This window comes from Cotesia glomerata, linkage group LG5 (genome assembly GCF_020080835.1).
Source record: "Cotesia glomerata isolate CgM1 linkage group LG5, MPM_Cglom_v2.3, whole genome shotgun sequence".
In the NCBI taxonomy this organism is placed as follows: Eukaryota; Metazoa; Arthropoda; class Insecta; order Hymenoptera; family Braconidae; genus Cotesia; species Cotesia glomerata.
Window position 1 is genome coordinate 1,462,417 of NC_058162.1, and position 14,677 is coordinate 1,477,093.

The 14,677-nt window shown below is 24.3% G+C and overlaps 3 protein-coding genes and 1 long non-coding RNA gene across 6 annotated transcripts; 2 read left to right on the forward strand and 2 right to left on the reverse strand.

Annotated features, from left to right (window-relative positions):
* Positions 1–392: 392 nt before the first annotated feature.
* Positions 393–1,715, reverse strand: LOC123265465 (small integral membrane protein 8). The gene is made up of 3 exons (XM_044729256.1): positions 1,633–1,715; positions 1,195–1,321; positions 393–689 (listed from the first exon to the last, which is right to left on the reverse strand). The coding sequence occupies exons 2-3, from the start codon at positions 1,312–1,314 to the stop codon at positions 531–533; spliced, it is 279 nt and encodes a 92-aa protein (XP_044585191.1). The 5' UTR covers positions 1,315–1,321; positions 1,633–1,715; the 3' UTR covers positions 393–530.
* Positions 1,716–1,866: 151 nt separating this feature from the next.
* Positions 1,867–4,930, forward strand: LOC123265450 (bifunctional peptidase and (3S)-lysyl hydroxylase Jmjd7). Its single transcript, XM_044729236.1, has 4 exons — positions 1,867–1,956; positions 2,437–2,916; positions 3,983–4,235; positions 4,692–4,930. Exons 1-4 carry the CDS (start codon positions 1,893–1,895, stop codon positions 4,879–4,881), a joined length of 987 nt encoding a protein of 328 aa, XP_044585171.1. The 5' UTR covers positions 1,867–1,892; the 3' UTR covers positions 4,882–4,930.
* Positions 4,931–5,238: 308 nt separating this feature from the next.
* Positions 5,239–11,224, reverse strand: LOC123265435 (zinc finger imprinted 3-like). 3 transcript variants are annotated; one of them, XM_044729202.1, is made up of 6 exons: positions 11,071–11,224; positions 8,739–9,419; positions 8,387–8,608; positions 8,101–8,313; positions 6,550–7,209; positions 5,239–5,688 (listed from the first exon to the last, which is right to left on the reverse strand). In XM_044729202.1, the coding sequence occupies exons 2-6, from the start codon at positions 9,399–9,401 to the stop codon at positions 5,419–5,421; spliced, it is 2,028 nt and encodes a 675-aa protein (XP_044585137.1). In that variant the 5' UTR covers positions 9,402–9,419; positions 11,071–11,224; the 3' UTR covers positions 5,239–5,418. The 3 variants fall into 3 exon arrangements, with proteins under 3 accessions (XP_044585137.1, XP_044585134.1, XP_044585136.1); XM_044729199.1 differs by having other exon boundaries at positions 5,244–5,688; positions 6,532–7,209; positions 11,071–11,223; XM_044729201.1 differs by having other exon boundaries at positions 5,244–5,688; positions 6,532–7,209; positions 8,739–9,412; positions 11,071–11,208.
* A 658-nt stretch (positions 11,225–11,882) lies between these two features.
* On the forward strand, positions 11,883–12,643 carry LOC123265468. Its single transcript, XR_006509570.1, has 2 exons — positions 11,883–12,307; positions 12,508–12,643. It is a non-coding gene; the product is annotated as an uncharacterized LOC123265468 (long non-coding RNA).
* The last annotated feature ends 2,034 nt before the right edge of the window (positions 12,644–14,677 follow it).

A 14,677-nucleotide genomic window follows, 5' to 3' on the forward strand; every position in this document is an offset into this window, starting at 1 on the left:
ATTTTGGTCACTCTAAAAAACAAAAAAAAAAAAATATTTTTTACATTTCTACACTATCACTATATCTACACTTGCAATTAAAAAAAAATATACAAAGTCTAATTGATAATGATGACATTGAGAGAAATTAATGACTAAAATTTTATTTGTCAAGTAATAAAAATTTAGAAAAATTTAGTAGTGAATTTAATTGTATGTATTTAGTGTAATATGTGTGTAATTAATGAAATAGACAATAATGTGAGAAATCAACTGTATAACGAAAAAAAAAAAAAAAAGAAAAAAAAAAATTAATTAATTAATTAACTTCAAAAGTTCACAACGAGAATTATGTCACAATAATATTTGTTTAAATAAATTAACAAATATAATTACAGAATAAACTATGTCTATTTTTTTTGTATAAGTACAGTAGTATATTTACATATTTTCGCTAATTTATTTTATAAATAATAAACATGAGAACGTGACAGTTCATGAATTGATGGAAGCTTTGATAAAATTAAAAAATTTTTAATGAACTAAATTGTTTATGAACTCCATTTTGATTCTTTTTTTTTAAATGTTTCCTTGCCGTCAGATTCAACTGCTGTGTAATAACCCATGTCTTCATATTGTGACCGCATGTACCAAATATATCCAGAACATCCGATCATTGCTGTCAAACCTAATGCCATTATCACCATATTCTATAATAAATAAATTATAAAAGTTTATCTTATTAAAAACAAAAAATCTTTAGACTTAAATAATAATTATAATATTGAAGTCAACTGTCAATTTTTTTAATTTTCATAAAAAATCAATTAGATTTTATTTAACAAACAAATTTGTTCCAAAAAATAATTTTTTAAAATTGCATTTTAATTTTTTAAAATTTCTAATTATTAATATTTTCGCAATGATTTTTTTGTTAAATAAAAATTCTTAAAATTATTAAATATCTATGACAATAAAGTTAGCCGACATCTAAAAATTTTTAGAATTTTTTTTATTGAAACAATTATTTTAAAAAAATTAATTGAAAAACTTTCACTAGTGGAAAGTTTTAAAAATTGTACGTGCAATTTTGTAAAAATGTTTTTGTGTTCTAATTTAATTGATAAAAAAAATCTAAAATTTGAACGTCGGCTAATTTTAATGTCATAAATATCTACTAAATTAGTTTTAAAGTAATAAAAAAAATAATTTTACCGGTCGTGCGTAAAGTTCAAAATTCACTGCTCTAAATAACATTGTAGTCCTTACAGAACGTAAACCATCTCCTGGAGCTGCGGCTACTTTTTGTGGATCCTTGTCTTTTTTATAAAACATTTTTTTTCTTAAAATAATAACAGAAAAAAAATTTCTTTTGTAAAAACAATTATTTGTTATTATTTCAGGACATTAAAGTTAGCAGTCACTTGACCATTTATTAATTTTTTTTTAATAAATAAATTTGCTCCAAAAAATTATTTCTAAAATATTTGATTTTTTTATTTTTCATTCTTCTGAATGTCAATTTTTTTTCTCATTTTCTTTGAGTTAATTTATTTATTAAAAAAATTATAAAATATCTGCTAAATTAATTTTCATTATTATTTCACATGTATTGCATAAACTAGAAAAAAAAGAGAGGTTATATGTACTTACTTGATACTTGTGATTTACAATAATGTAATTTAAAATATATTTTTCTATGATAATACACTTTTTTTTTTGTTTCTTAAATTGCTGATCATTGATTTTTTTTATTGTAATTAATTTGTTACAAAAATCAAAAAAGTTGACAGCTGTCAGCTGACTTCAGTATCATAAATAAAACTTCTATCAAAAGTTAGGTTAAGTTTTTTTTAAATTTAATGATAAAATTTTAGTAAATTAAAAAGAAAATATTTATTTAAATAATACTGATGGAAAATTTTGAAAATAATAAAATAAATGAAGCATTCCATTTATTACGTCAAGAAGCTAAAGGTAATAATACTGTTATTTATATGTCATATTTATGAAAATAAAGTTAGCCGACATCTAAAAAGTTTTGATTTTTTTTTATTAAAAAAAAATTTTATGAGAATAAATGTAGTTCATATTTAATAATTTTAAAAATTTTGTAACAAATAAACTATGGCAAAAAAAAAAAACAAGAAAAAAAAGTTGACATCTAGAAATTATAAAAAATAAAAAATAGAAATTTTTTAAAATAATTTTTTGGAACAAATCTTTTTGTTAAATAAAATTAAAAAATTGTCAAGTGACTGCTAACTTGAATGTCATAAAAATTTTTTCATTTTTTAAAAACTTCAAAAATTATAAGTGCAATTTTTTAATTATTTTTCAATTATAGTTAAATAAATTAAACAAAATAAAAAAATCAAAAATGTCGGCTAACTTTATTATTATGTCATATTTTATAAAACTAAAATTAAAATATATCTAATTATAATTTTTGTTCAGATTTATATTTATCGAAGAAAATAGCAACGATAAATATTGATGAAATTAAAAAAAACCCACTAAAATTTCATCGTGATTTTATTTCTCATAATATACCAGTTTTAATTAAAAATGCACTATCTAATTGGCCGGCAATTTATAAATGGAGCGCTTCGTATTTTCGTGAAATACTTCCAGATAAATTAGTAACAGTTGCCGTAACTCCAAACGGTTACGCAGATGCAATAGTATCTGAAAATGGAAAAAAATTATTCACTTTACCCGAAGAACGCGAAATGAATATGTCGACATTTTTAGACAAACTAGATAATCCTGTTGATGATGAAATTTATTACATCCAACAACAAAATTCAAATTTTGAAAATCGTTTTCACGAATTATGGAGAGATGTTGATATTGTTCCATGGGCTAGTGAACTTTTTGGTAAAGATCCTGACGCTATTAATTTTTGGATGGGTGATAAACGTGCAATTACATCAAGTAATTATTTTTACATTTTATTTTATTTATTTTTCCAAAAAACTCTTAATGTAAGAATTTTTACCACATTATAATATGAAAATTAAATTAGCCGTCATCTGAAAATTTTTATAATTCATTTTATTTTTTCTTTTAATAATAAATTAAGTCCAGAAAATTATTTTTAAAAAATTACACTTACAATTTTTTAAAGCCTCTAAAGATGGAATTTTTAAAATAAATTTTTCTTGTCATAATTAATCAGTTAAAAAAATTTATAAAAATTATCTGATGTCACTCAATTTCACTATCATTAATTTTTGTTGCTAATTTTATCGGGTTGCGGTCAACTAGTCAGATCGACAACATTCCAAATTATTAAAACTCTAGAAAATTTAAAATTCCGCTACATTCAAAGTTTATAAAATACATTAGCTTAAATATAATAACAGCCGAAAAACAATTTTGTAAATTATAAAACACCGGGTTATCGAATAAAAGTAAATATAAATCTTATATTCCTCAAGAGTTAAAATTAATTTGATTTCGAAAAAGGGTTGTTCCGACGTATATTCATCCGAATACTCATCTATCCGAATAATGATTCGGCCGAAAATTACTCATCCAAAAAATTGGAAATTTTTCTTAGATGGTCCACCTTTACAATCATGAAATTTGAGTGTTTTCCATACATGCTTGTAAATTAAAATAAAATTAATTAATTTAAAATTAATTAAAAAAAATTTCGAATCTAATTATAAAATTATTTACATTTTTCGGCTAAATGAGTGTTCGTCTGTTCATTCATTTTGGCGTATAAATTTTCGTTGTTATGTTTTTTAATTTATTGAGACTTTGTAACCTTGAAAGATTCTATTAATATAGCTTTAGATTTTTCTTTATTTAAGATTATATTTTTCGGAATTTTAAAATTTGTAAAATTAATTATTTTAAATTACATTTAATATTTACTTTCTAAGTTCTAGTAATTTATTAATTCGGAATGTTGTTAGTCTGACTAGTTGACTGCAACCCATTTTATCAATGTATGAATTTAAATTCAAATAATTATTATCAAATATTTTAGTGCACAAAGATCCATACGAAAATATATATTGTGTAGTGGAGGGAGAAAAAGAATTTATTTTGCATCCACCGACAGATTTACCATGGATACCATATGAAAAGTATCCATCAGCTACTTACAAAAAACAAAGAAATAATAAATGGGATATAATTTATAATGAAAATATTAATTCATCCCAAGAGTTGGACAATCTTGATTCGGAAAATTTAATACCATGGATCTCAATTGATCCTTTAAATCCTGATTATGCCAAGTAATTTTTATTTTTTTATTTTTTTACTATATTTTATATGAATTTTTTTTTACTAGCAATTAAATTTTTCACCAAAATAAAATTACTTTTTAATAATTAATTTTTAAAAAGTGACTAATAAAAAATTAATTTTTTTTTAATAATTAATAATTATAAAATTAATTTTTTTTAATAATTAATAATTATAAAATTAATAAATTAAAAATAATAATTAATTAATAAATAATTATAATTACAATTTTAAAATGATTAATTACTAAAAAAAATTAATTTTACAATTATTAATTATTGAAAATTAATTTTTTTTTAATAATTAATAATTATAGAATTAATTTGTTTTAATTATTAATAATTAATTGAAAATAATCATTAATAATCATAATTATTATACCATAAATATCAATTATTAAATAAAAATTAATTTTACAATTATTAATTATTCAAAATTAATTTCAGCTATCCGCAATATAAGAATGTCACAACAATAAAAGTAAAAGTAAAAAAAGGTGAAGTACTCTATTTACCATCATTATGGTTCCATCATGTCCAACAATCACATGGATGCATAGCAGTTAATTATTGGTACGACATGAATTATGACATTAAATACGCATATTTTAAATTTATGGAATCACTGTGCCAATAAAAAAAATGAATCGTCAAGACAAACTGTTTAAATTGACTACTATCATGATCATGATAAAAAATGCATACATATAATTAATTATTTATTTATTTACTTTCAGTTACCACAAAAACACACTTATTAAAATGTTAAGATTAGAAAATAAATTTACCATCGAATCATTGTAAAATAATATAATATACTTGAAACTTTTAGTCATAATTAATCGATTATATTTATAATTGAGTTCTTACTTAAAAAACTAATTACTGCAATTGTGAATAATTGAATTTAAAAAATTGTTCTTTATAAAACAAATACCTTTACGTGAATAACTATCTTGTAACTTTGACATTTTTATAATTCATTCTTTTGTAAATAATAAATGATTTTTCTATTATTATTATTATTATTATTATTATTATTATTATTATTATTACATTAAATGCATTACTGATATCCGTAACGCCAAAAATGACGTGATGTAAAATTATTATGGTGTAATTTTTTTTTATATGAAGACCTTGAACACTGAGTCAATGAATCATCAGATGAATCTCAAGCGAAATCATCATCAGGATCACTACTCATAGCACTTCTGTAACTGCGTTTGCCGTATCCAGTACCATGCTGAGTTTCGTACATTTTACGGTTCTCCAGATAACGCTTGTAATTATTTTCACGTTTTCGCCGTTGTTCCTCGGCTTGCTGCCGCAATTTCTCTGGGTTCATGTGTGATGTCACCATATGCCGGGTCAGTGAACTCATAAATTTGTAAGTTATACCACAAACGTCACACGATAAAATTTCTTGACTCTGTCCCTGTTGCTAAAAATCGAAAAAAAAAAAAAAAAATCAAATTATTATGACATACAATTAATTACATAAGATAAAAGACTCAGTTAATGAAACTTGCAATGTTTTAACCTACAATGATCTATCTCTAGATACTTAATTAAGAAATGACCTTGTATCTTGTCAACTATTGACATTTCTAAGGATATAAGCTCATCTCGATGTTAGACTCATCGAGAGCTTTCATTTGAGTACCCACATCAATTTTTCATATATAACATATATTTATATATATTATATATATATGTATATATGAAAAATATATCAAAAATGCATGTAGGTACTCAAATGAAAGCTCTTGATGAGTGTAATATCGAGATGAGCTTATATCTTTAAAAATGTCAATAGTTAAAAAAGTACAGTGTAATTTAACAAATATCTTGTGAATTATTGTCATTTTTAAAGATATAAGCTCATCCTGATGCTACACTCATCGAGACCTTTTATTTGAATACCCCCATGATTTTTTTTATATATTTTATACATATGATATTCATGAAATATATAAAATATATGAAAAATTGATGTGGGTACTCAAATGAAAGCTCTTGATGAGTGTAATATCGGGATGAGCTTATATCTTAAAAAATGTTAATAATTAAGAAAGTACAGCGCAATTTAACAAGAGTCATTATTTAAAAAAGCAAAATTTAATTTATTTATAGTTCACAAGTCACATAGTGACAACTACTATTTAGAATAAAATTGCAAGCGTCAATAACTAGGTTTTTAATCTTATTTATAAAAATGGTAAAAAAAAAATAATTCTCGTGAGAAAAAAAAATCATGATAATGATTGTACGTGAATAAACTTACCGGAGCTTTTTCACGTACCTGTTGTTGATGAACCATCATGTGACGCTGCAAATTATTAAGTCGATTGAATTCTCGACCACAAACTTCGCAATCAAATTTCTTATCGGGATCGTGATTTTTCTTGTGAACCATTAAATCAGTTGGAGTCATGAAAGTTTTGTTACAGATGTCACAGATATGACCACGCTGTTGCTCAGCAGCCAGGTGAGATTTTTCGTGTTTTTCAAGAGCCGGCTTGTCAAGAAAACGTCGACCACAATAGATACAAGGCAAGGGTTTTGATTCTGGATTGTGAGAGCTCATGTGACGACGTAACGCCGGAGCAGTTGGGAATGTATCTTGACACTCCAAGCACTGGAATGGCCGATCACCTGTATGAGTCTTACGATGCTTAGCTAATGAATTTTGATCGGGAAATCTTTTTGGGCACAAGTCACAAGGGAAATTACGAGTCGTGATATCTTCCTCACGAGCGTGCTTTAACCTGTTGTGACGGAGTAATTGGAATTGAGTTTTAAAACTCTTTTGACAAATTTCACACTTCAATGCATCTGGCGTTGGAATAATAACTTGAGTTCTCTTCAGCCCATTTTCATCTTCTGATATTATTAAAGATATGGTCACGGTATTGTCTTCATTATCAACGTCATTATTCGTTGGACTGGATGTCGATGATTCCTAAAAAAATTATAAGAAATATTTATAAGAAATATTATAAGAAATATTTATAAGTATTTATAAGAAATGACCTTGTATCTCGTAAACTATTGATATTTTTAAAAATATAAGCTCATCCCGATGTTACACTCATCGAGACCTTTCATTTGAGTACCCACATCAATTTTTCATATATTTTATATGTTTATATATATTATATATATGTATATATGAAAAATATATCAAAAATGCATGTGAGTATTCAAATGAAAGCTCTTAATGAGTGTAACATCAGGATGAGCTTATATCTTTAAAAATATCAATCGTTCAGAAAGTACAGTGCAATTTTATGTAATCAATAAATGACCTTGTATCTTGTGAATTATTGACATTTTTAAAGATATAAGCTCATCTTGATGTTATACTCATCAAGACCTTTCATTTGAGTACCCACATCAATTTTTCATATATTTATATATATTATGTATATGTATATATGAAAAATATATGAAAATGCATGTGGGTACTCAAATGAAAGGTCTTGATGAGTATAACATCGGGATGAGCTTATACCTTTCAAAATGTCAATCGTTCAGAAAGTACAGTGCAATTTTACGTAATTAATAAATGACCTTGTATCTCGTGAACTATTGACATTTTCAAAGATATAAACTCATCCCGATGTTACATTCATCAAGACCTTTCATTTGAGTACCCATATCAATTTTTCATATATTTATATATATTATATATGAAAAATATTTCAAAAATGCATGTGGGTATTCAAATGAAAGCTCTTGATGAGTGTAACATCGGGATGAGTTTATATCTTTAAAAGCGTCAGTATTTAAGAAAGTACTGTGCAATTCTAACAACAGTCATAAAAAATTAATAATTTTTATTTAAATTTACCTGTCTCAATGAATTAGTGTCCAATTCCTGAACACCCAAAATGGCTTCATCAGATTTTTGTTCAAGCTTCAACTCTTGATTATCTTGAGGATCCTCAGACGTATCTGCGATAGCATAATTTCCATCTTCAGTCAAATAAACTGGCTGCATTATTCCGTTTTCATCCTTGAAATATAGCTGGCCATCTTCATCCTCATGAAGATATATTTGATCCTTAAAAAAATGATAATTAATTTTTCTGTACAGATTATCAATTTAAAATAATTAAATTGACAATTAATAATACCTGATTTTCATCTCCTTGTTCTTCCATCATAACTTCATTTGTTCCATCCCACTGTTCCTGCTGTTCTCCTTGTTCCTGGTCATCTTGCTCCAAAGTCTGTTCTTCATATTGATATTGTTCACCATCATTAACAGCCGCAGTCATATATAAAGTTCCCATTTCACCGTCTTCATAATAAATTGTTCCTTCTTGTTCAGCAATATTTTCATCCAACCTTTCCATCTTTTAAAATAAAATTTAAAATTAATATTCTTTCGGTTATTTTTAAAAAATGTAAAACGACAATGTATATATAAAGACAAAGTATAATAATTTAAATTAATTAACAAAAAAAAAAATGAAAAATATTTACTTTGATATAACGAGGATCTTCTTGTTTAGACTTATCCGATTTTTTTCCACCCAGTACAGTATAAACCAAGTCATTCTCAGTATTTTTAACAATTTCATGGTGTTCTTCATCAGCCCTGATAATTGTAGCCTCCTCATACTCCGAACTAGAATACTTAACAGTACGATAAACATTTTCAGTTTTGGTATTTCCGACTTTATTACCATTAACAGTAACTTTGTCAGAATTTTCTTTGTTTTTAGCTGAATGATTGGACTTCAATTCCAACGGATCGCTCTCTTCAAGCGTCCAATCTTCATCAGCGTCGTAAGTAGCTATTTGTTGAGAGTAATTATTCTGATTATCATCGGCAGATCTATCATCAGCCGTCTGATGTACTTTGTCCTGACTCTGCGAGGAGTCATCATGAATACTTTCAGTGACCGAGACAGCCTGTGGCTGCTCTTCCTCGACTACTACTTCCTCCTCCTCCTCCTCTTCAGGCTCAACAACTTCAATCTCTTCAATTATTTCTACAATATCTTCACCTTGGATTTCTTCAACAGCCGATCCCTCACCCTCGTAAATTATTTCTTCTTCTTCCATTATGCTACCGCTTTTAGATTCTAAAATAGCTTTTAATTCTTCTACTTCCATAGCTGTTGATCCACCATTGCCCTCCATCTTTAACTACCCTATAACCTTAATAAAATAAAAATATTATATTAAACTCAACAATTGATCAACTTTTTTCTAATTTTTTTTAACAAACAAATTTATTCCAAAAAAATTATTTTTAATAAAATTGCATTTTTTATTTTTTAAGATTTCTAAATGTCAATTTTTTTCCCCATAATTTATTTGTTAGAAAAATTAGCATTAAAATTAACAATCTAACATTTTTTTTAATTTTATTTAAAAAACAAATTTATTCTGAAAAATTAGTTTTAAAAAATTGCATTTTTAATTTTTAAAAATTTTTTAATGTCAATTTTTTTTGTCATAATTTATTTGTTACAAAAATTTAATAAATTTCTGCTAAATTAATTTTCATTAAAGTTAGCAATTACTTGACCATTTTTTTATTTTTTTTTTAACAAACAAATTTACTCTAAAAAATTATTTATAATAAAATTGCATTTATAATTTTTTAAAATTTCTAAATATCAATTGTTTTTTTGCCATAATTTATTTGTTCAAAAAATTCTAAAATATCTAAATTATTTTCCATAAAATTTAGCAGTTATTTGACCATTTTTTAACTATTTTTAACAAACAAATTTATATATAATAAAATAAGATTTTTAATTTTTTTTAAATTTCTAAAAGTCAATTTTTTTTTGCCATAATTTATTTGTTAAAAAAATTATTAAAATCTAATTAAAAAATAAAATATTTATAAAAATTAATTATTGATAAAACTTACTAGCAAATTATGTTCACAAGTTTCAGTAAAATTCAATATTTATTTAATTTATTAATTGTAATAAATATTAAAAATTTAATAAAACCTTTAATTTTCTTTAACAAAAAAATTTGTTTCAAACATAATTTTTAAAAAATAGCAATTTTAATTTATTAAAATTTCTACATGTTAATTATTTTATCTTTTTTTGCCATAATTTATTTGTTATAAAAATTCTTAAAATGATTAAATATCTGTTAAATTAATTTGTATTAAAAATAAAATCCTTAAAATTATCAAAATAATTTTTATAATAAAAATTATACTGAGTAATAATTATTGCAATTAAAAATAAAATATTTATAGAAATTAATTATTGATAAAACTTACAAGCAAATTTCATTTAATATTTATTCTTGATAAATTTTTAATAAAATAAACTAACACAAGGATTATTGTCAAGAGTTTCCGTAAAACATGTCAAATAATATTTACCTAGTTTATAAATTATAATAAATATTAAAAATTAAATAAATAAACAAATAATAGAAGTAAATATTTATAATTTACTCCAGTAATTTTAAAAGGTTAAAATATGACAATAGGAGTACTAAAAGTATTAGAACGAATGGCCAGTAGGGAGCATGGAGGATGCCTGATGCGTAATCACAGTATCATACTCATCTTAAGACTCGATAAACTAATTGCTAAAAATATTAAACAATTCAATTGTGTTGTTTATATTATAAATAATAAGTAAAGAAATTTATTTGAAATGAAATTTGTTTTGAAGCTCAGTTCACCAGTCGGTACGGGAATGGCATGCATTTATCAACGGATAGCAAAATGGCTACGATTGAGCCGCGTATGCGTCTTGTAGTTTCTATCAAATTGCTCGGCTTATTTAATTATTTAACGTGCTGAATAACTTAGTTATAAAAAGCTTACCTAATTGATTGATTAAATAATTGTTGGTTTACGTTAAAAACCTCAGCAACACAGAATATAAATGAATTATTACTCGGTCGATACTCGTCCAGCCGTTTTTCCCATTAGTCGAGTGACGCCACCATAATTATAAAATGCTTATCGATGGCTGCTTTTTCATTTAAGTCCCCTAGATTTTTACTGCCAACATTTTAAATTTTAGCCAATCATTACTTTGTATTGCTAGGGAATTTTTTTACAGATGGCGCTTGATAATCAGTTCCCGCCATTTTTCTACACGTTCTATACTTTTATATTAGCAACAAACACTTTTTTTAATTGTCTATACTCAATACTCACAAAACAGGAACTGGGGACATTTATAAACAAGCCCTTTTAATGAAAATTAATTTACCAAATACTTAATAATTTTAAGTATTTTATAACAAATAAATTATGGCAGGAAAAAAATTGACATCTAGAAATTTTAATAAATAAAAAGTGCAATTTTTTTTAAATAATTTTTGGAACAAATTTTTTTGTTTAATAAATTAAAAAAATTTTCAATTGACTGCTAACTTTAATGTCATGCCCTTTTATCATGACACAGGTATTAAAAATTATTTTTATAATTTTTATAACAATTAAATTATTATAAAAAAAATTTCATAAAAAATTCCACGTGTTAAAATTTTAAAAATTATTTTTCATTGTAATTTTTTTGTTATAAATATTTAAAAAATTTGACAGCTCTCAGCTAACTTCAAGTGTAAAATAAAATAATTTTTTTTTTTTACCTGTAATTATTAATTAAACAAATTATATTGACATATTTCTGAAAAATTTATGAAAATACATTTTTTTTTAGATTGTAATTGATAAATCAAATGCAAATGTCTAATTGAAATTGGGATTGTTTTCAACAAAATAAATTCACGAACAAGTGACGATAAGAGCCGAAAACATCCGAAGATGCTCTTGATATAAATAAACATTAAATTTTAATAAATTGATAAATTGACATAACCAGTAAACAAATGTCTTAAGTAATAATAGAAAAAATGTTGTGGTTTTTTATTATTTCAATATTTTCAACATTCAAATTTGTATCCGCTTCTGGCGATTTTGATTTTGGCGACACACTGGCACTTATTTTGGGATTATCTATCGGAATTGTTGCATTTTTTGCCTGTATGGGAGCTTATGCTCGTCGAAGAGGTCAATTTGAGACTTTATGAGTTTGCTTTATTGATTTTTGGTAAGAAATTGTTACATTTTATTTTTAATGATATAAATGATAAAAATTTTTTAAAAATAAAAAATGCAATTTTTTAAAAATAATTTTATTTGTTAAATAAAATTAAAGAACCGTCAAGTGGCTAATAACTTTAATGTCATAAATATTTCATTGCTTTAGAATTAAATAAAAAATTTCTAATCAAGATATTTTTGTTACAGATATTAAGATGAAACGACTGACAACAAAAAATGAGATCTGAAAAACGTCTTCCCATATTAGTATAATCAAAATTTTTTGTATTGACATTTCTAAAAAAAATATTTAACTATGAAAATAAATATTTTATTTTGGTAAGATGTATATATTCTATTCTTTTTAGTCTTCTCTCTATAATTCTTAAATAATTATTTAATTACTTTAAAAAAAATTAGGAAAACGGTTGACCCTAAAGGCCATCTCTGCAACTTCCCACTACCTCCATACTTAAGTACTCAACAATTCACTTATTTTTTAAGCTCTTCGAGCTCAAAAATATAATTTATGTGTAATTTTGAGCTCTCCGAGCTCAAATAAATCGCTGTTCTGTGCTTTTGAGCTCTTCAAGCTAATAATGGAAGTTTTATAGAACACTATTTTTTGAATTTTCAAACCGCAATGGCTTTTGAACGAATTAACCGATTTCCTCGCGGTTTACGGCATTCAACGCAATTTTTCGAGTTATTTGGAAAATCTTTAAGCGTAGACTGGTCAGACTAAAAATTTCATAGAAATTCTGAAAAAAACATTTTTTTCAATTTTTTTCGACAATGATATCTCACGAACAAATTAACCGATTTTGACCGGGCTGGTGGCAATCGACGTGGTTTTTTGAGGTTAAGAGCTGATTCGTTTTTAGAATTGATCGGTTCAGCTGTTTAAAAGATATTTCAAAAAAATGAATTTTTTGAAATTTTATTTTAGAGATTTCTCAAAATTGATCGACTCAAATTCTGTAAATTAGTATCAGAATTTTAGGGGCAAAGGAACTCTTCAAAACGCCACTTATTTCGATCGAATCGGATGATCCGTTCAAAAGTTATGAGAGATTTACATACACACACACACATACATACAGACACGGTGACATCACCGCGGAAATAGTCAGGAAAGCTTCCTAGAACCTCAAAACGTCGAGATCTGATGAAAACTCGATTTTCGAAAAACGGGGTGAAAACAATAACTTCCCGATTTTTGAAAATTTTCAATTTTCTTAGCGGGAAGTTAAAAAAACAGCTATATACATACCATAATAATTGCTCTGAAAAAATGAACAAAATATTAATAATAAAAATTCTAAAATTTCATCAAAAGCTTATAAAATTCTAATTTTTTTACATGCAATCTATAAATAACGCAATAATTTTTTTATATTGTAATTTTATTGAATATACTCTTGTATGAATATATAATCATATTTTTTTTTTAGTTTATTTAATTTATCTGTATCTATATTTTTTTATTGAGCACCTGCTGCTTAGAAATTATGGAAGAAAATATTAAAATATTATTAAAATAAAATAAAAAAAAAATCTACGCGATACAATTGACAAATTTACACCAACAATTTTTAAATTTATATAAAGCTTATTAAATCATGACTAAAATCATTTACCGTAGTTTTTTTTTTTATTTAAATACTCGATCAATAAATAAATAAAAAAAAATTTTTTTAGTTAAACTATAACACGCTATATTCTAAATATTATTTATTAATTATTAAGAACTATTTATTCAAAATAATTGTGAACTATTAAGAACTATTTCAAAATAATTATGAATTATTAAGGACTTATTTTTTAAAAATAGTTTCTTAAAAATTTATAATTAATAGAGCTCATTAAAAAATATCTAATTGATAAAATTATCCATCCAATTTTAGTTAGTAATATATGTTGGGTATATATATAATCTCTATGCGTATTTATGTCTTATAATTACTTCATTCCTCTGATCATTGATTTTAGTTGGTTACCTAACAGGGTCACGTCATAATATATAACATATATTTTGCATCACTTAATTAAAAATTAAACAAAATAATCCAAATAAAATTTTCAATTTTATTTTTAAAAATTAAATTTTTTCAATAACTTTTTGCAATTTATTTTTATTTTTATCTTTTCTCAAATTAACATTTCTCTTCAAAAATCAATTATAATATAAACAATCAATTAAATTTTTATTGACAAAAAATTTTACTGAGGCAATATCTATTTAATAATTTTATTTTACTGCAATTACTGTACAAATTTATTGGCGATTTTAGTTATTTATTTTATTAATTATTTATATACTTCTTATAGACTAATATTAAACTGAAATATTCAATCATCCAACAGAACATTCATC

Excerpts from the sequence above, each read along its gene's own strand:
- LOC123265450 (XM_044729236.1), top strand. The coding sequence starts at position 1,893 with ATGGAAAATTTTGAAAATAATAAAATAAATGAAGCATTCCATTTATTA. Across the intron at positions 1,957-2,436 it reads ATTACGTCAAGAAGCTAAAG|ATTTATATTTATCGAAGAAA; the intron begins GTAATAATACTG and ends ATTTTTGTTCAG. Across the intron at positions 4,236-4,691 it reads TTAAATCCTGATTATGCCAA|CTATCCGCAATATAAGAATG; the intron begins GTAATTTTTATT and ends AATTAATTTCAG.
- LOC123265435 (XM_044729199.1), bottom strand. The coding sequence starts at position 9,401 with ATGGAGGGCAATGGTGGATCAACAGCTATGGAAGTAGAAGAATTAAAA. Across the intron at positions 8,609-8,738 it reads AAGATCCTCGTTATATCAAA|ATGGAAAGGTTGGATGAAAA; the intron begins GTAAATATTTTT and ends TTATTTTAAAAG. Across the intron at positions 7,210-8,100 it reads ACACTAATTCATTGAGACAG|GAATCATCGACATCCAGTCC; the intron begins GTAAATTTAAAT and ends TAATTTTTTTAG.
- LOC123265465 (XM_044729256.1), bottom strand. The coding sequence starts at position 1,314 with ATGTTTTATAAAAAAGACAAGGATCCACAAAAAGTAGCCGCAGCTCCA. Across the intron at positions 690-1,194 it reads TTGAACTTTACGCACGACCG|AATATGGTGATAATGGCATT; the intron begins GTAAAATTATTT and ends TATTTATTATAG.